This window comes from Setaria italica, chromosome V (genome assembly GCF_000263155.2).
Source record: "Setaria italica strain Yugu1 chromosome V, Setaria_italica_v2.0, whole genome shotgun sequence".
NCBI lineage: Eukaryota > Viridiplantae > Streptophyta > Magnoliopsida > Poales > Poaceae > Setaria > Setaria italica.
Genome location: NC_028454.1, coordinates 39,786,566 through 39,805,546, shown reverse-complemented (window position 1 = coordinate 39,805,546; position 18,981 = coordinate 39,786,566). Strand labels below are relative to the sequence as shown.

General features: G+C 48.5%; 3 protein-coding genes across 4 annotated transcripts; 2 read left to right on the top strand and 1 right to left on the bottom strand.

The window, feature by feature from the left end:
• The first annotated feature begins 995 nt into the window (after positions 1 to 995).
• On the top strand, positions 996 to 2,781 carry LOC101758274. 2 transcript variants are annotated; one of them, XM_004970302.3, is made up of 3 exons: positions 996 to 1,319; positions 1,436 to 1,497; positions 2,252 to 2,781. In XM_004970302.3, exons 1-3 carry the CDS (start codon positions 1,220 to 1,222, stop codon positions 2,363 to 2,365), a joined length of 276 nt encoding a protein of 91 aa, XP_004970359.1. In that variant the 5' UTR covers positions 996 to 1,219; the 3' UTR covers positions 2,366 to 2,781. The 2 variants fall into 2 exon arrangements, with proteins under 2 accessions (XP_004970359.1, XP_004970358.1); XM_004970301.3 differs by having other exon boundaries at positions 1,001 to 1,319; positions 2,249 to 2,781.
• A 6,672-nt stretch (positions 2,782 to 9,453) lies between these two features.
• LOC101757854 (uncharacterized protein At5g19025) lies at positions 9,454 to 10,547 on the top strand. The gene has a single exon (XM_004970300.3). The coding sequence runs from the start codon at positions 9,659 to 9,661 to the stop codon at positions 10,316 to 10,318; it is 660 nt and encodes a 219-aa protein (XP_004970357.1). The 5' UTR covers positions 9,454 to 9,658; the 3' UTR covers positions 10,319 to 10,547.
• A 3,043-nt stretch (positions 10,548 to 13,590) lies between these two features.
• Positions 13,591 to 17,920, bottom strand: LOC101757458 (biotin synthase, mitochondrial). Its single transcript, XM_004970299.4, has 7 exons — positions 17,589 to 17,920; positions 17,067 to 17,278; positions 15,335 to 15,514; positions 15,034 to 15,140; positions 14,545 to 14,750; positions 14,265 to 14,404; positions 13,591 to 14,081 (listed from the first exon to the last, which is right to left on the bottom strand). The coding sequence occupies exons 2-7, from the start codon at positions 17,274 to 17,276 to the stop codon at positions 13,773 to 13,775; spliced, it is 1,152 nt and encodes a 383-aa protein (XP_004970356.1). The 5' UTR covers positions 17,277 to 17,278; positions 17,589 to 17,920; the 3' UTR covers positions 13,591 to 13,772.
• Positions 17,921 to 18,981: the final 1,061 nt, after the last annotated feature.

Genomic DNA, 18,981 nt, shown 5'->3' with positions numbered 1-18,981 from the left:
CTGGATAGTTTTTGCAGTCGGGGCAAGACAGGCGGCGGGGCTGGGCGGCGACGGGCGACGGGGTGGGCGGCGACGGGGGTGGCGCTGGGCCGCGACGGGGATGGGGCTTGGGTAGCGGGCGGCGACGGGCAGCGGGGTCGGGTGGCGACGGGGGCGACCGCCGGCGGGGCTTGGGCGGCCGGCAGGGCTCGGCGATGACGGGCCGCAGGGCTGGGACGGCGACGGGCGGAGCTCGGCGAGTGGGACGGGGCGGCGACGGGCGGGGTTGGTGTCGGTAGCGGGGGGATCTGCGGTCGGCGGTGTGGGGTGCGGCCGGCGGCGGGGCTACGGTGGCCGGCGGTGGCCAAGACCCGAACGGCACCCTGCTGTCGTGAGAGAACGGAGGGAGGCGCGGGACGGGGAACAGGTAGAATAGAACGAAACGTTTTTTTCCATAACCAGTGGTATTGGTGGGTAATTATCCACCAACTCCACGAGGAGGTTCAAAAGAGAGGTTTCTGGAGCAGCAGAAAAGGTGCTCCAAAACTCCACCTCCATTTGCACTACAGCTCCATGGAGTTGGCAACTCCATGGAGTTTTGGAGTTGGGGTATTTGACTGAATTTTTTGATGGAGTTGTTGGAGTTTAGGTGTGGAGCCGTGCCAAATACGACCTTAGTCCTACTAATTAGCATCGGAGCATCGAATAAAACCATGCTCAAGTTTAGCTTCTCATATCCAACACCTTCTGCGCCCATGTCCACACACCTTGCCTGCGCGTGCGACACCTCGCACCTCACGGCACGGGTCAGTGTCAGAGCTGCAAGAAGAGGTAGAGGACCAAGGTGGATGTCAGAGAAAAATCAATAGAGCAAAAAGTTGATGCCCCGGATAAAAAAACACCCATCATCGGTCTCTGTCCTGACTCCTCGTCACTCTGAATAAAGCAAAACGAGGTGTGGCAAGTTGACTTCCAGGGACGCACGAATGAACGACAGCGCGAGCGAGCGAGCTGTGTCCAGTGTCCGGTCTCCTGTGTATAAAATCCCCCACCACCTCTGGCCATTGGCCATCCATCCGACCATCCCCCAGGCCTCCACTGCACGCCTATCAGATTGGCGCGAGACCACCACTGCCAAAGAGTGGGAGAGTCACTCAACTCAACAGAGCACCGAGCCGCAGCCTCTTCTCTTTGCTCTGTACTGTGGTTTTGTGGTGGTGGTGGTGGTGGTGAACTGGTGATGGCGATGGAGTACACCTCTAAGAAGAAGGCTTTGCTCGTCCTCTTCATGTTCTCTTGCCTTCTTGTTCCCATGGCTTCCTCCGCGGCGCCTCTGTCCAGTAAGCAGCTACATACCAATCCTTGCTACTTCAGCCCTTGCTCCTCGTCTTCTTCATTGGCTCTCTGTTGCATGCTTCCTTCCTTATCGACGGCTCTTCTTGTTCTGCTTTTGCAGGAAGCCTGTCCCTGACGAACAACCGGGTCCCGGAGCCTGCCGTTGTGGAGGTCCCTCTTCAGGTCTGTCTCGCTCTCCACCGTTCGACATCTGCTGCCTGATAGTTCTCGTTCGTCGCATGCATATCCGACATAGCACTGCACAGTTCATGCATGCTCTTCATAGTTCATGCTTGTCTCTCCCTGCTCTGAAGCAACAAGAAATGCTTGCTTGTTCGTGGTGACCTCTCGAGATCAAATCTGCCGCATCCAATGTGCCATGGCACGTGCGCACCCGTGCCGGCACTCACACGAAACTGACCCTTTAGCTATGCGCGCTAACACTCTTAACAGGCTCAGTGCTCTCCTGTACCGGAGTCGGCCAACGGCACAAACTACCCACAGATTCACAAGCTTCTAGCGCCTAGGCAGCTTTACCTTTTTGCAACACACGTGAGCCGTTGCTCCGGCCGGCCTTTGGATGCTCGGTGGAGCAGATATAGCAGATGATGAGCAGAAGCGTTGGTTGCTGGGGCACTCCACTCACATCAGTACATCACATGCGCGCTAATAGCTAGGCCGGCCGGCCGGCCATAGTGCAGTTCACATGCATGGCCACTCGCACACAGTTGCATCTGCGTGGCCCACTCACGACGCCTTTCCCCGAAAAGATAAAAGTTCAGTCGATTCAAATCGTTTGTGCAATCGTGCAACGAGCACAATGATCTGCAAGCTGCCAGATGCTCGATTCCATACGCGTAAACTTCTGTTAGTATAATTTCTGGCGCACTAGCAAGCAACTTCCTAAGCATTGTAAATGGGTCCGTGTGTACAGCAGGGTGAAGAGCGAAACCTCGGCGAGGTGGCGGCGAGGATGGACATCGAAGTCAACGACTACCCTGGGTCCGGCGCCAACAACCGCCACGAACCCAGGAGCCCCGGGAGAGCTTGAAGCCTCTGCGCACGTCTCGGGGAAGAAGAAGGAGAAGAAGGAGAAGGAGGAGGAGGAGGAGGAGAAGAAGAGCACGGGATCTTGAGAGTTTCGATCGGTAGGAGTACTCCTAGCTATAACTATATGCTGTAGAGGTTAACGAGTCTTGTCGTCCGTCTCGTCGGTAGCGATCGATCGAGCCTGAGCTAGCGTGTTAGGGCCGGGTCGTCGCCACCCACTGTCAGGTCGATCAAGTAGTGGCTAGAACCGGTGTAGCTGGCTGCACCTCTCGATCGACGGGAGAGAAAGAAGTTTTCAAGTCTTTCTACGCGCGTGTGTGTATGTCTTCATGTAAGCTCAAGTATGTCAGTGTCGTTTGTGACTCTGTTTGGCATTGTACATGTTTGTTTTAGCGCGCTACTCGATGTCAACGTACATACAGCACGTCTACTGGCTACTGAGGTTGGCTTTTAGTCCAGCAGCGATCTCTGATCTGTGCACTATAGCACTGTCGTCATCTGCGTGTGACTGTTGCATGACTGCAGAAGTTGACGACCTCGCCATCTGCTACAGTGCGTTTTTGGCCGTGTTATCATTGACGCTGAAGAAAACTCATCCGCCCCCTCTGGGGCCACCAACATCACTGTACAATGGCAGAACGCCATTTTCAATTTTTGACCTCACGAGCGAAGGATGGTGCTTAGTGGTCGAGAAGCGAGAAACTCCGACGGAGTCTCCATCCTATCATACTTGCTAAACTTCCAATCATACTTAACTTAGCAAGTCACCTTACTATAGTGCAGTAATTGTCTGAATGGAAAGTGAAAAATGAAAAGGCTGCTGTAGTACAAAATAGAGAGGCTGTTGGAGTGGATGACGAGTGCGGATTTTTAAAGAGAAAACTAGCTATTAGGATTTGGAGAGCGGAAAATTGTTAGTCTGTTGGAATAAGCAACTCAATCTAGAGATGAATCTTTTTACTAACCTAGATAGAGAGTTAAATAGAGAGCCAAAAATAGGTAGTCTGTTGGAGATATTCTTACTCAGCAAAATCTGCTGTCATCAAACTTGGTTTGGCCATACGTCAGGGCCTCGGTTTTGCATGAATGAAACGCTCTAGTTCACAGGCCAGGATTATAACTTCCATCCATGCCTGAGATGAACAGGAGCCGACGCTCAAATGAACTAAAAAGCTGCTAAAACCAAATTCTTTTGGTTACATTGGTTCCCAAGAACCGGAGGAGCTGGAGGCTTGGAGCCCTACCAAATGATGTCTAAATCAATGGGACACTACTACAGTTTGCTCATTATCAAGTGCTAGAAATGGACGCACGGACCACGGATCACGGGCTGGAGCGAGTAGTTGCCGACCACAAACGAAGTATGCAAAACATATTCCCTCTTGGGGCGACGAGAAGCGGTCGACGGAAATGTCAGCAAGATCCGTTGAGTTCCTTCGATTGGCGCAGGAGAAATCACATGATCGGTCGGGTGGGTCGGGGTATACCTTTTATACCACTACTGTGCAACTCTTGTCGTCTCTTTAACTATTCGTGCTTTGACTTTTGTAGCCCCGCTGCCTCCAAGAATAGAGTTTTCAGCAATAGATGCAATTGAAGATTAGCAGTAGATCATCAGCATCGTTAATCGCCCTGCTCCTCCGTAACAATCTAGGGCCTGTTCGCTTCAGCTTATAAGCCGGCTGAAAAGCTGAAACGGCTGATTTGTTGTGAGAGGAAAACACTGTTTGGTGGCTGATAAGCCGACTAAATAAGCTGAAGCGAACAGGCCGCTAGTCGCTTCTATGAGGAAATGTAGAGCGATTTGCGTAACTTCTACTGCTAATCTTCCAGCTGGGACTGACGAGACAGGCTATCAGAGGCTCAGAGCACAGCACCCTTTTTGTTGGTTGCTGCCTTTCCGCCAGCCAGGAGCAGATAAAAACATTTGCCGTTTGGCGGCTAACGCTGGCTTTGGTTGAGCTCTCGTTATCTTGCCATCACAAGCATCGTGTACGGACCGGGGCAAATTAAAGGAAAAAATCTGTCGCGATTAAACTCGCTTTCGCTCCTGTAGTTGCACCAAAACCGTGGTCCGCCGCGCTCCACTTCCCGGGGCTCGAAAAGGTTAGGAAAAGAAAAGAAAAGAAACACTAGATCGCTACACAATTAATGAACTTGCCCTAGAAATGATTAGATGCATAGTTGGGTGCGATTGTGGACGCTTGCGACAGCTTTCTCTTCCTTGCCACGTGGAATCGGGTTACAGCAACAGCACATACCATTCTCGTCGTTTGATGTGTGTGTTGTACACGTACACTGCTGCTATTATTCATCTTGCCAAGTTAAGTTTCAGTCATTTTCAGGTGGTCTATTTAGAACTGCTGAAACCGGATCTCGGCCAAACAAAGCCCTTCACTCGGCCAAACGGGTCGACCAAGGACCCTCTTCTGCTTGCAACGCGCTGATTCAATCGCCTCGTCGCGTGACATCTTGATCGCCAACGCACGACGTCACAGTTGAGCAATGCGGGAGAGATTGTGGCGATGATGATTCGGTGTCTAAAGTTTCACTGTTCGCGAGTTGCAGGGCCGGGTCCACCCGGCCCAGTGTGTGTTCCTGATGCATGAAAAAACAAGCCGACGAGTCCTTGTCTATTTGGGCCCGGCAAACCAGCTACGGGATGCAAAACTTACTTATCTCATTACTTGTCAGTTCAGGCCTGACATTTTTTTTTTCCGTTTGCTGATTTTTACGTCATTGGAGGTGTGAATTATACTTTTTTTAGCAAAGCAGAATGCTAATATGCATACCTAGCCGACTGTGTGGATTTGAACTTTGAGCAAACTAATTCGCAAACTTTGAGCAAACTAATCTCACTCGGTTCCATGGAAGGGGATTTTGTATGCAGCAAGCCCAAAACTGTCCCTATTCGGCCCAGCACAAATCATGCAGCCCAGTTCACATCTGGGTTAGCCCAGTTGACAAGGAAACTACTGCAAAATCACCTCTTTCTTCTCAGGAAATGTAACTGCACTTTTCAAACCCCGTCAAGTGGACGTCTTTATCCCCACCATCTTACGCCGAGACTTCAGGGCAACTGGCTGCACTGGCCGACCTCAACTCAGGGCCCGTTTGGATGAACAGAGATTTTGAGAATCCAAAATTCAAAATCTGATCAGCTTCCAAACAGGATAGATTTTGCCTCGAATTTTATGAAGCTAGATTATGGATTCTCAGAATCCCGGAATCCGGAGCGGACTAGCTTCCACTCAAAATCCAGATTCTTTGCATCCAAACGAGGCCTCAGTCAAAATTTCCCACCCATTGACTGCTACGCTCGGCACTAGGCAGTGCCCGGTCCTTTTCTACCCCCATTTCTCCTCTGACTGACCGTGCCGGCACGTTCCGGCTGGCCACGACGAACTGGTCCTGGCGACGGGCCTGACCAAATCTCCCTGCGCACAGCACCAGAACAAGAAAGGGGGGAAAAAAGAAATCCTTAGCAGCCAACAGTCACAGACTGCTGAAGAACCACGTGAAGGTGAAGGCTCCCGCGGCTGGCGTGCCCGGAACGGGGTCTCACGTCACAGGTGTCAAAGCCAGCAAAGTGAAGCAAGAAACTTAATTCCCTGGACCTGCCATCATCAACACCTTGAACCCCCATTTGTTTGTCCACCCATGTGAGCTCACATGCCCAGGACACATAGTCATGGAAACGGAAGCCCACGGTACTGAAACCCTCGCAGCTGATCACGGATCGGATCAAAGAGGAATTTCCCCGGTTTGATTCGCCACGGAGTAGGCGCGTAGCCGTCCGCCATCCATCACAATCGGTGGTGTGTTTGGAAGTCAAGATCGGCCGCGCAGGGACGGAGGGCTCTGACGGCTACGTCGTAGTGCCTCCTCCAGCGGTGGAATTGGAGGGAAAATTAAAGGGGATTAGAAAAATATTTATCGGTTCAAGAATTTTGACAAGTTATCCTAATTTTTGTTGTCCGTACAAGCATACAATAGGTAGAGTAAGAACGAGGTTTTAGCCTAATTTTATAAAAAAATCTATGATATTATGAGATAAGAAATAAAATTAAAAATAATTTATGGGATATACCGATACGGAAACGAGACTTGCTTACATTAATTTGAGTTGGAGGAGGAATATCAGAAGCAAGCATGAGGGTCAGCCGTGATGTTGCCCTCCATTGCAGCCACGCCGCCATGGCCACCGGCTTGCCCGTCGTCGATGGCGCACTGGTAGTACAAGATTCCGACAGTTCGCAGACTACAGGCGGCGGGCGACGGGGCCTCGGGCGCGGTTTTGGCGATGTCGGAACGTAGCGATATTGGAATGAAAGGTCACGTGATTAGGTACGTGAACATGCGCCCGATCACCTGTGTGCATGCGTGCGTTGTTGGACACTGGGTAACAGTAGAATGCTAATTGGGCTTGGCCCTTGACGTTTTAGCCTGCTAAGTGCTGATATGGTCCATAAGCTGACAATTGATAAGGGTACTAGAAATCTTTTTTCTTTGTTAGGGAAGGTCATGGTCCTGCCGCCCCATGTCGTACATCTATCTATGGGCCCACTAGAAGGTTTGAACAGTCCTAAATATGAGGTTGGATACTGAGACGAATCTGACGTGGAGATTATGACGCCGGACGACGTAGTCTTCGTAGAAAGATAGGAACTAGTCGAGGATTAGAAAAAGTACTTGTAATAATATGAGTAGAACTCCTCTAGCCGAATCCGACTAATATTTTTGTAAACTAACTCACTTGTAACCCTACCCTCGGCAATGTAAGGTGAGGTAATAACCCTCTCCAAAGCAATTCAATCCAACCAGCACACAAGACGTAGGGTATTACGCTATTCAGCGGTCCGAACCTGTCTAAATCGTGTATCTGTATTTACCTTCAAGTTCCTGATCTCGACAAGCGCCACTAATCAAAACACTACCTCGAGCACTCCCTCGATAGGTTGCTGGGCTTAAATAACGACAGCCCCTCTCAGTTCCGCCACTGGCCTCCTCGATCTTCTGTGTTGTTTCGTCTGCTTGGTAGACATGGTAGCCCGTGTGTTTTCTCTGGTTGGAGCATTGTGGCGGTTGGAACATGTAGTCGGTGGCGAGGGAGACGGGCCGGAGCAGTTGTGATCTTACACTGACGTGAACGTGTTTGTGTGGTCTGTAACAATGAAGTAGTTAGCGGTCTTATCTTTTTTACACCCATTGTTCAGCAGCAGAGATAAATAAAAATGTTCACGCGAACAATTGGAGAACAATTAGAATATGTGCTTCCCCGGTCGCTTTCTTTCTTCGTTCGTCTTTCGCCTGGTTCATGCCTTCAAGATACCTTTGCAATGCGTCACTGTAACGTGTCAACCAAAGTTTACTTTTGTGATAGACAAGTTTTCTTGATCTTCTCCTCTTTTTTTTTTTTCCTTTCTTTTTGTCACTCTCAGACTCTCAGTCTGAGGCGATAGCCCATGTAGGTTCCTTCAACTCTCCCTAACAAGCTTGACGGCTGGTTATTGCTAATCTATTCACCCTTTCCGACTCATTCCTCAGGAGGAGTACGTCGGTTTCATTATTACCAAGTCCATCACAGAAGTACACAGAACCCTACTCGGAAGAATATACAAACGGTAGGTTCCAAGTTCAGAGACCACGTCTCCCAAAGCTCCAACTCCATCTGGATCCTCCACACATGATTGCACCACGCACGCACGCCCCGTGTGATCAGCGAAGATCCGAGATGTGGCACAGGATCGTTGTTTGCCCATGGATTATTCGATCATGACATCCCCAAGTGACAATCAAAGGGATCACAGCTTTTTTTTTTGATGAAAACAATCATTTTTAATGGGACCCAAACGCCAAATTGTACTATTTTTCAGCGGTTTTTCGTTTGTCTTGAGCGTACGAGCACGGTCGAGGATGGGGACACAATACTTAATTCAGTCGGTCACTGAATCAAAGGCAGGCGTTTTGGATCCCATGTGAAACCGCGGAATTTTTTTTCTCCGGTCATGAGGTCGTGCGTGCCTCCGCTAATCAATTTGCTTGACCGTGCCGGATCACGCGTCCGTTGATTTTCACCGGCATCAAGAGCTACCTTATCCTCCCGCAATGCGCAGCACCATGACGCTGTCATTTGACCAAGCGTGGAAGAAAACCCAGCTGAATTCTTTCCCGTTTCAGCGGAGAGATAGGAAAGGTGCGTTTGGTGTCTTCCATTTCCTCATTTTCGACCACAGCTGCACATGATCGTGGAGTGTCAACAAAGATAATGCCTCAAACTAGCATCTGCATTTGCATCGACGTCGTCTAGCCGGCAAATCGCTTGTCAGATGGGGTGGGACTACGGGAGACGACTCCCTCAAACCAGGATGCGCCAAAGCGACCCGGAAAGGATTCATCGAAAGATGCAAAAGGAAGATACCACAGCAGGACGACACCACACCGGAGGGAGAAAAAAGAAGGAAGGGTCGAGCTCGAGCCGAAAGTCGCTGAGCCATTCTTCGTGGCTCAAATTCCTCCTGCCAGTGACGTGCGCTACGAGCCTACGATACGACTCCTTTTTCTGTAACCGGTGGCGCAGGACAAGGAAAAAAGAAAAACCCGGTGCTGTGCTGGGGCGGAGTACGAGTACGAACGGAGCCGAACGATAGCGGCAGCCGCCAGCGGCACCACCCCACGGGAGCCGTGACGCGTCCGGTCGCTTGACGTGCGGCGGCGGCGTTGACATCTCCACAGCGGGGTCACCCATCCCATCCTTGCGGCTACGCGTCGCGTCAGCTGTGGGTGCCGCCGTCCGCCCTGTGCTATCGTCGGCGGCTGCCTTCCTTCCAGTCGCCGCTGTCTCTCCACCCCCACACGTCAGTCGGACGTGACCTCCTCACCCACCGCCGCCCCACTGCTCCCTGCCCGTCCGCGGGGACGCGCTCCCTTCCCTCCACGGCCTAGACGACGTCACGTCACGGGTGCCCTGCGGCCTGCGGGGCGGCCGTGCCGCCCCCCGCGCAGTACGCGACGTACGCCACGGAACGAGGCACCGACCCAGCCAAACACCCTCCCCGCACGCGGTGCCCGCCGAGTCCCCGTCCCATTCCTTCCCCCCACCCAACCCAACCCCACCGATCCGATCGGCAAATCCCCCTTCCAGAGTTGCCCACAGATCCCGGCGCCCCCACCACACAGCGCTCGCGCTCGCGCTTCCTTCCCCTTCCCCCCTTCCGAACCCGCACCAGAAATTGGTGGCGAATTGCCTGCCCGTCGGCCCGGCTGCGGAGGCGGAGCAGCTCCCGACGCCGCGATGGCGGAGTGCCGCAGCCTCATCGAGTTCCTCCGCGCGTTCGAGCACCACCGCAAGGCGGCGGACGGCTCGGCCTCGGCCTCCGCGTGCTCCCGATCCAGGCGGGCTTCCTCGGCCCGCGCCGCCGCCGCCGGCGCCTTCTGCGACAGCACCCCGATGGCCGTGGTCGACGCGGTCATGCTCCTGGCCGTCGTCGCCGCGCTCGGCTTCCTCGTGGCCCCGTACCTCAAGCTGCTGCTCGCCGAGGCGGGCGCGCTGCTCCACCCCGCCGCGTCCTGTCTCTCGGCCGCCGCCTTCTTCGGGGCCGCGCTCGCCGTGGCGGCCGCCGCCGTCGCCTGGGAGCTGCTGGGCCACCACGCGCGCAAGTGCGGCAAGCCCAGGTGCAGGGGCCTCAAGAAGGCCGTCGAGTTCGACATCCAGCTCGAGACGGAGGAGTGCGTGCGCGGCCGCCCCGGCCCCGCGGCGCGATCGGCGCTGCTCGCGGCGGCCGGGGCGCGCCCCGTCGAGCTCGGGGACGAGCAGCGGGAGCTGGAGGCCGAGCTCCGCAAGATGGCGCCGCCCAACGGCCGCACCGTGCTCATCTTCCGCGCGCCCTGCGGATGCCCCAAGGGCCGGATGGAGGTCTGGGGCGCCAAGAAGGTCCGCCGGATCAAGAAGTGAAAGGGGGATAAGGGGAGAGGGATCGGATGGTCGTATTAGTCCATGCTGTTCCTTCCTGATATGTAGCTAGAAAAATATATAATTTCAGTAATAAGCATAGGGAGAGCAAATAAATGGATGATACAACAGTTATATCACAGATAGACTATAGACATCACATACACCTTGTATTATGAACCAGTGGGGATTTCAGACAGAAATATATGCCGTTTACTTGTTCATTCTCTTATCTTTCATGGGACTCTGGATTAATGCATCCATAGCGGTTACTCTTTTGGTGGATCTTAGCCTATAAAATTGTTGGACAGTAAGTTCCTTTGATTCTTCTCTGTTTAGTTCCTAATTATTCGTCTCATTTCAAATGTTTCTTGCTGTTGATTCAGTGTCTTCTTGAGGTGAAGGTTTAGCTCCTTGATCGCTGTTTGACTACCACTCTTTCCTCGGTGTTGAGGTGAAGTATTATAGTTGAGATTGCAAAATTCTTTCAGCTTCTTTACATTCCTACTGTGAGTGCAGTAGAGTATGTGTTATCCCAGGGCTCTTAAATTGGCAATCCAATATGCTTCATGAAGTTTCAATATAAATTCTATGAAATGAGGCTGTCAACTGGTTCATACTGTTTTAGTGGAAACTGAATGATCATTTTCCGAACTGAAATTAATACTAAATGTCTAGTACCACAAAAGAAACATTTACATATGTCAGATTCATTGCTCACAAGCTGAACAATTTTCCATGAATTCATGTAGTATATATCTAGAGGGTTTACATGAGTAGAATATGTTTTTACTTCAAGAGTTCTGGCAAACTTTCATTTATCCATTCACGCCTCAATAGCTGGCAGTTTCAAATGTATACATGTGCCGCTGTTGGTTTCCTTTTATTACACAATAGATTTATTCACTTTATATAGATTATGATTAGGACTACCAAACTTTAGAAATCTGTGTTCAAGTGATCCCCTTTATATCTCCTGTGACATCCTTTGTACCATATCGATCAGTTATGACGGTCCGATCTTCATGACTAGGTTGTACTGGTCATATTTCATATTTTGTCCCGTACCAGCTTAAGGAAAGCCTCATTCTTTTTGTTATTTCTCTCCTTTTGTCTTGTTAGTTGAAAACTGTTCATCCTTTGTTTCTCTGTGAGTAATTCTGTATCATAGTGTGCCTCCTTTTATTGCTTAATGCCAAATTACAATCTAGCAGCACCTTTTTCTTGGGGTATATTTACCAATCATAAGTTCCCATAGTTTTGCTGCGATGTTCTGGGTGTTTTTGTTGAGAGCACCTATCTTTTGAGTTCTGAATGCTCATTCATGTGCTTTTTTTTTAATTTTTTTCTAGAATACACAGGAGAGCTGCGTATCATTCAATTAAGAGGAAAAGGAATAGTATTTGCTTACAACGCGGGCCATAACCGGGCTCACGCACGTGGGTTTTAAAAGTATACGATTACATTAGGAAACCTCCACTTCCAATATTTGTCAGGCGGTCTAACCGTTCTAAATCATTTCCTAGAATCTAGACGCCATCTGCGGCTGAGCCGAAGGTCCAGCCAGCCGTCGCCAAGCATCTGGCGCCTGCAGCCAGCCAATTTGCTGCTTCTTCGTGTATGGCAATGAGCAGTTCCTGTGGTGATTTCTCCCGGGCTGTGTCAAAGGTCCTGCTGTTTCGCTCTTTCCATACCGCCCATGAGCACAGCATAACGGTGGAATCAAGTCCCTTGACCCTTTGTCGTGGCAGCCTGCTCCGTTTCTGTGACCACCATTCAAGCAAGGATGTATGACCTGTCGGCTGTATTACTGGAAGGTTGAGTTGCAGGTCTAACCGAGCCCAAGTCTGTTGGGTATAGCTGCACTGCACAAATAGATGAGTGGTAGATTCAGACATCTGGCCACACAAGGCACACCCATCTGAGTTTTGCAGACCATGCCGCTTGCGCCGTTCTGCCGTCCAGAGCCGATCCCGAACTGCCAACCAGGTAAAAAACTTGACCTTTAAGGGAGCCCAGGTCCCCCATATGAACTTGTATTCTGGCCAATTTTTTATTAATTTGTTCTTCAACTGTATATTCCTCGATTGATCCATTAGCTATCGTGTCATGGATATTACTTCCCCAGCCTAAAAGATACTTCTAGTGTAGTTGATTCAGTTTCATAGACTGAGCAGCAGACCTTTGCAAAAGGCTTCGCTTTTTGTGGACTATACTTGTAATTGTTCATTTCCCTAGTTGCTGTTTCCCAACCTATTATTATACTCTGAGTCGTGTCAGTATCATTAACTTGGCTACTTACCTGTCATCTTTAACCGTGCTTTCACTCCCAGTGTTAATCACTGTCTTCAGTCTGACGAACAAACTGCTAGAGCACGGCACTTGCTGAGTTTCAGTACTTGTACTCCACGTTTGCTGTATGCGCTCTTTCACATTGTTGTGCTTCTTCACGAGGTGAAAGGTTAAAGGGATGGTGGTTTAATCTTTCTTCCACATGTCGATAAGAGGTAGAGAAGTTGAGCAGAAGGGTGAAAGGTAAAGGGGAAGGCAGTTTAATCCTTCTTCCACCTTTCGATCAGTTTTTAATTCATTTAATTGGGTTGCAACTGACGGAATTTACAGTACCAATTTAGGTTACTCGAAAGAAGAAGGAAAAAAACAATTAAAAGGGGTAAAATCACAAAAGTTGAAATGAGGGTAAATTATAAGCTGCACTTCAAAACATGGGTAATAAACTAAAAACGCAATTGGCCTACTTGTAAATGTTCGTTCTTTGGTTGTTTCCCAATTCCGTTTAGTTGCTGTTTCCCGATTCCTTCAGTTGCTGTTTCCCGATTCCTTCAGTTGCTGTTTCCCAACCTCATTTATACACTTCGAGCCATCAGTTCATAAACAGGGCTACTAGCTGTCATCTTTAGCTGGCTGCCTGGCTTTCACTCCCGAGATATTCACGAATCACTGCCTTCACTCTTGGACAAACTGCCAGTGCACGACGCATCCCGGGTTTCAGTTCCAGTATGTTTTCCCCAGTTCTAAAGTTTTCTGGACTACCGATCTGGAGTCCCGGGTTTCAATAGTATGGACCACAGCATGCCATGCGCAGCACGGCTCCAACGTACATGATTTTGAGTTTTTGACAATCGACACCACACACCAGAGTCAGCCTGTGGTCATGCTATAGTACAAGCACGAACACAATCCTGGCGATGCAAGAAACCAGTCCCAGATGCCGTCAGATGGCTGATGCTCAATGGTGCTGCATCGAGAGAGATCAGTTATTGAAGCTACTAACTGAAATACATCACATATTGGCATCCCCTATTTTATTTTTGAATTCTGATCAGTCTCAACTCTCAAGCGTCTAGACAATGTAGTGGTTTCTACAATATAATGCTCTAGCTACAACAGCAGTGCTAGTTTTGCACTAACTGAGATACATAAAATCTGTAATGATGTTTTACATAGAAGCGGCTTGCTCGGGCCTCTCAGTGTCGGAATCAGGAGCCGCCGCCTCTTCGTCGCTGAAGCTTGGAGCCTTGGGAATCAGGCCGAGGATTTTGAACATCGCCTTGTCCGCATCAAAGTCGTTGTTTGCGGTTGTGAGGAGCTTCTCGCCGGCGAAGATGGAGTTGGCCCCAGCAAGGAAGCAGAGCGCTTGCTCTGGCATGGAGAACCTTACGCGGCCTGCTGAGAGCCTCACCATTGCCTTTGGCATCACGATCCGAGCAGTGGCGACCATGCGGATCATTTCCCAGATCTCTACAGGCTGATGTAGAACGTCGGTTAGCACCAAAAAATTTCAGCGTGTATAATCTTAAACCTGGCTATACTGCACACTGCAGTTGACATTGTGCTGTAGTTATAGAGCTACATGCATTTTTCTTCCCGAAACATAGGCTCATACACCTGCTACAAGCATATAAAATAAAAAATGAACGGTCCAGAATACCTTCTGATCCTCAAGAGGCGTGCCTTTTACAGCAACCAATGCATTAATAGGAACGCTCTCTGGGTGTGTAGGCAAGGTGGCCAGTGTGTGCAACAACCCTACACGGTCCTCCTCTGCTTCGCCAAGACCAATTATTCCACCTGAAATGGGGCCCCAAATTTTAAGTGGAAGACATATATATCCCAGGTTTCTGTAAGCTAGAAGAGGAACACTTATTTTTCAGGACAGCGCTCACATGACGAAAGCTAGAAACACCTCACCAGTGACTTCAGATAATCACCTGAGCAGATGCTTATTCCAGCTTCGCGGACATGCTGAAGAGTCTGCAGCCTATCATCATACGATCTTGTGGTAATAATGTTGGGATAGTACTCTCTTGATGTGTCTAGGTTATGATTATATGCTGTAAGTCCAGCCTTCTTGAGCTCTTCAGCTTGCTGTTTCTCTATCATGCCTAGTGTGCAACAGACTTCCATGCCCATACCCCTGCAAAGTTAATTATCCAATGCATGCTAAAATGTTAAAATAAATAACAATAATAATGCACAGAAGATTCATTGTTCATCATGTTCTGTGCATTAAGGCCTCAAGTCAATGACCTGCACATCGGAAGTTAATAGACAGTGCTAATTTGTTCCAAACAAGTCACAAACTAGGCGAATAAAGGCATATTAACAGAACATCAACCTAGAAGAGAACTTGTGCGCGGTTATGCAGAACTTGCACCATATACCAGTTTATGGTAATAATAAAAGATTACAGTGAATACCTTATTTCCTTGACATATCCAAGAATCTGGTTGAAATTTGTTTTCCTGCCAATAGTTTCTCTCCATGCAGCTCCCATGCAAAAGCGGGTGCTCCCAGCCTCTTTTGCCTGTGCAATAATAGGTTGGAAGAAGGAACAATATAAGAGTGGCGGACAGTGAAACAATTATTACCCAACACAAAAGTATGAGTCATATACTAAAGTCTACAGTCAAGAGGAAAATACAAGGTCATATTGCCACGCTGCAGGAACAACCAAAGTGAACTTGTTCACCTCCCTGACAATTATTACTCTAACAGTACCTTTTTTGCTGCTTCTAAGACATCATCTTTGTTCATCAATTTTTGGGCCTTCAATCCAGTATTGTATCTTGATGACTGAGGACAGTAAGAACAATCTTCGCTGCACCCACCAGTCTTTATTGAAAGAAGCGTGCACTGCTGCACTTCTCTGAATTTGTGAACATTTCTGTGGACCTGAGCCTGAAAACATAAAGTAATTGTTCAATAATGAGAAGAACAACATGGTGACATGGTGACATGAAAGCTAAATGCTCCATTACAGGTAAACCGATACAGTAAAAATATGGTGTTCATCAGCAGAATAATAAATCATTTGAATTGTTTCATTTTCTTATATATCTATTCTTTTTACAGACTAGCAATCTATGGAATAACTTCTTACAATCCATGGTGGATCCAGACATCCAGGAAGGTCATCGTTCTACACCAAATGAATATGTTACTGTGACCAAACATATTGAATTGGGCATTGGGCACGCAAAATTTGTTTATTATCAGACTATCATGCAATAATTGCCAAACTATGGATCACCATGCCTGAAGCCTGATCCTTATTCCATGTTTTATAACAAGAACTAGCCTTTCTTACAGGTAGCATCAAACTTTAGAAATTTGTAGCAGTATAAACTACAAACTTCTATATACATTTCCCACCATATAAAACCTACTAAAAGTGAAATTTTGCATTACCTGCAATCCCAACTATCAAAGAACACCTTAAAAAAATGCTTGATATGAATTTCCACACTATACCTTTTAAATGCCCTTGAGGGCAGTACCTTCCTACCAACACTACAGATGCTATAAATATCTCACAGTTTCTGTAGACTTGCTAACTGACACCAATTCGATATAAACGTAATAATTTCTTTATAAGATGATACTGCAGTACGCACCATCTGATATCTTTTCTTGCAGGGGCAATAAACTCAAAACTTTTACATGATGAAAAGACATCATCAATTTAAGGAAACTCTAAATAACCAACAGGCTCCAAAATGCAACCATCATAATATGCTACGACTTATACTACTTTGTATCAGTGGTAGCATTTCAGTGTTTATAGATTGTGAGTGAAAAATTCCAGATGCTAAGGAAAAAATAAACCCAATAATGTTGACATTACTGTCAATAAATCAGGTCTTTCCGCTGCTAAGAGGCAAGCCTAAAGTGACACCATACAAAGAAATTGGGTGTCATATCAATATTATTAATCTAATAAATCCATCGAATGAAGGCTGAACATGCATGTGAATGCTGAAAAACATCCACCAGCACAGCTAGCGTATAAGTATAATCTTCAGATATATCTGATAAAGCAAATAGAAATATCCACTGTCCTCAACGCAAAGCCCCACATAGCTGAAATGTCAATCGCTATCGCTAATTGCCACGAGAACATGAAATCCTCCCCGGATGAAACCTTTTGGCATTACCCCCGAGCTGTAACTATGTAGCAATCTCCACTAGGCAACAACAAAAATGACATTTAGCGAGCATCTGAGAGAAGGCAGGCTTCACCTCTGATGCTCCAAATTCAACCTTTACAGCCCAAAGATCCTAAACGTACAACCTTAGCAGCAAATCTACGGCCTTCAGCGCTTATATAAGCTTGAAAGGTAGAATCTTTCGCTAAATTTCTGGCATCACCATTAATCAGCAGTTCAGCACCAAACACGAACACAACCAGAGAGCATTAACGCGAGTGTCCAGCCCAGGCAGGGGTACGAACCCCGTGGAAGAGGAGGTCGAGGAGCGGGGAGTCGTAGACGGCCTGGATCTCGGGTCGGCTCCAGTCGTTCCGCGGCCCGTCCCGTATCGACCGCTCCGCCTCCGCCGCGGCCGCCGACGACGATGCCGCAGTCGGGGCCGAGGAGAACCCGGCGGCAAGCGGCGGGCGGAGGCTGGAGCGTAGGCTGCGCGCCAGCAGTATCATGGTCATGCCTGATTCAAGAACATAGCAACATGTTGCTCAACACACATACACATCCTGAAAAGCTTACAAAAACGGAAGAAAGATGCTCTGCTAAGCCTAAGAATGTTTACAGAAGTTACACATTCTTCCATATTTTGTTGTTTAGAACTTTAGATACTCAAATATCACCCTATCCCACTTTTCTTTTTCTCTAGACTCAACAATCGTGGCCATCATTGAAAGCAAATGAGTGCATGACTGCATGAAGGGAGGGAGCTAGCAATTTAGCAAATAATCAGTGTTAAAAAAAACTAACAAACCGAGACGGGGTTTTGTCACCTTGCGCACTGGAGATATCAACTTGAGGCGTGGTGGGTGCTCTTCGGCTCGGCCGGTGAGCGGGACGACAAGGGGCAGAGCTACCATGCTGCTTTCCACTTCCACCCCATGCGGTAGTCGGTCGTCTCGTTAGCGTGGATGGAGCAGGACCCCGAATGGAGGAGGGGCGTGGCCGCGTGGCCGGCCCGGAGTGGACGAGGGCTGAGGGCGCGCCGCCGCTTGAGTCCGAGCAGCGGTGAGGTCGGGACGAAGAGACGGGCAGGAAAGGGATATACGAGCAGCGGCGATATGGCCGAGGAGGTTGTTGCAGCTTTGAACCGAGCGTCGTTGGCCGCCAACTTCCTACCGCCTACGGAATTGCAAGTCCAGGACTGATTTACGGGATTCTATAATTTTTCAACTCGTCTAAGTTGTGGCGAACTTAATCACGTAATGATAACATTTAAATCGTAACCATCCGTATAAAAAAAGGTCAAGCACGCCTAAACTACTGTTAAAAACCAAATCGCACGAGGAAATTCTGATAATTTCACGGAGAAAGTCCAAATTACTGCACGATCTATGAGCAAAGTTTGAATAACCCCTAAAATTTGCTTTTGTTTACTTAACCCCTTTATTTTCAGTATTCACCTTTGACCCTCACCCTAATCTGGTTTTGCTGACTAGATGGCCGTTTTGCTGAGTAATCACGCCACACAGGATGTTCTACGTGGCAACAAGATTGCAGGCCCACAACTACTCCACAGAATCTCCTTTGAGTCGCTGCCGATGCGCCATCGACTGCTGCAGCTTCTTCCTCGCCGTCCACCACACACCTCCGACTGCCGCGGCTCGCTCGTCTGTGCTCCGCCGCTGTTATGTTGGGCTGTTGTGGCATCCGATAGGTCGCTGTGTATAGGAGCCTGGCCAATGGGAGGCTAACCTGGTGGTGCTAGCACTGGCGTTTGATTCGAGGTGATGCATCTGTTGTGCCTTCACAACCCAAGCCAAGACAATCTGCATGAATCAAAGCTCCCAACATATGATTTAGTTGTTTATCCACTTTTCTAATGTGAAAAGTTGGATGTAACTAGATGGTCAAAAGTTTGGTATGTCAGTTCAGATACGTGTCATTTTGCCATATATTAGTGACCTATGTCGATCAGTTATGACAGATCTGCTATGAGTCTGAAATATATGTTCAATTTTCAATGATCTGTATGTACCACTGCATCTCTTATACCTATGATATGCATTCATTACGCCACACATATCAGTCACCTGCAAGCATGAAAAATAATCGTAACTATTGATCAATTCACTATTTCTCATAGTTGTGCTGAGATTTGAAATACACAACATATGGTGGAAAACACTCTGAACTTAGGGACCTCTCTCAATGACAGCAAATCAT

Bases quoted from the DNA above. Each gene is read 5' to 3' on its own strand.
- LOC101758274 (XM_004970301.3), top strand. From the start codon at position 1,220: ATGGCGATGGAGTACACCTCTAAGAAGAAGGCTTTGCTCGTCCTCTTC. The intron at 1,320-1,435 runs GTAAGCAGCTAC...CTGCTTTTGCAG, and splicing joins CTCCGCGGCGCCTCTGTCCA to GAAGCCTGTCCCTGACGAAC. The intron at 1,498-2,248 runs GTCTGTCTCGCT...CCGTGTGTACAG, and splicing joins TTGTGGAGGTCCCTCTTCAG to CAGGGTGAAGAGCGAAACCT.
- LOC101757854 (XM_004970300.3), top strand. From the start codon at position 9,659: ATGGCGGAGTGCCGCAGCCTCATCGAGTTCCTCCGCGCGTTCGAGCAC.
- LOC101757458 (XM_004970299.4), bottom strand. From the start codon at position 17,276: ATGACCATGATACTGCTGGCGCGCAGCCTACGCTCCAGCCTCCGCCCG. The intron at 15,515-17,066 runs GTTCGTACCCCT...TTATGTTTTCAG, and splicing joins TCGACCTCCTCTTCCACGGG to GCTCAGGTCCACAGAAATGT. The intron at 14,405-14,544 runs GTGATTATCTGA...GCCCCATTTCAG, and splicing joins TGGAATAAGCATCTGCTCAG to GTGGAATAATTGGTCTTGGC.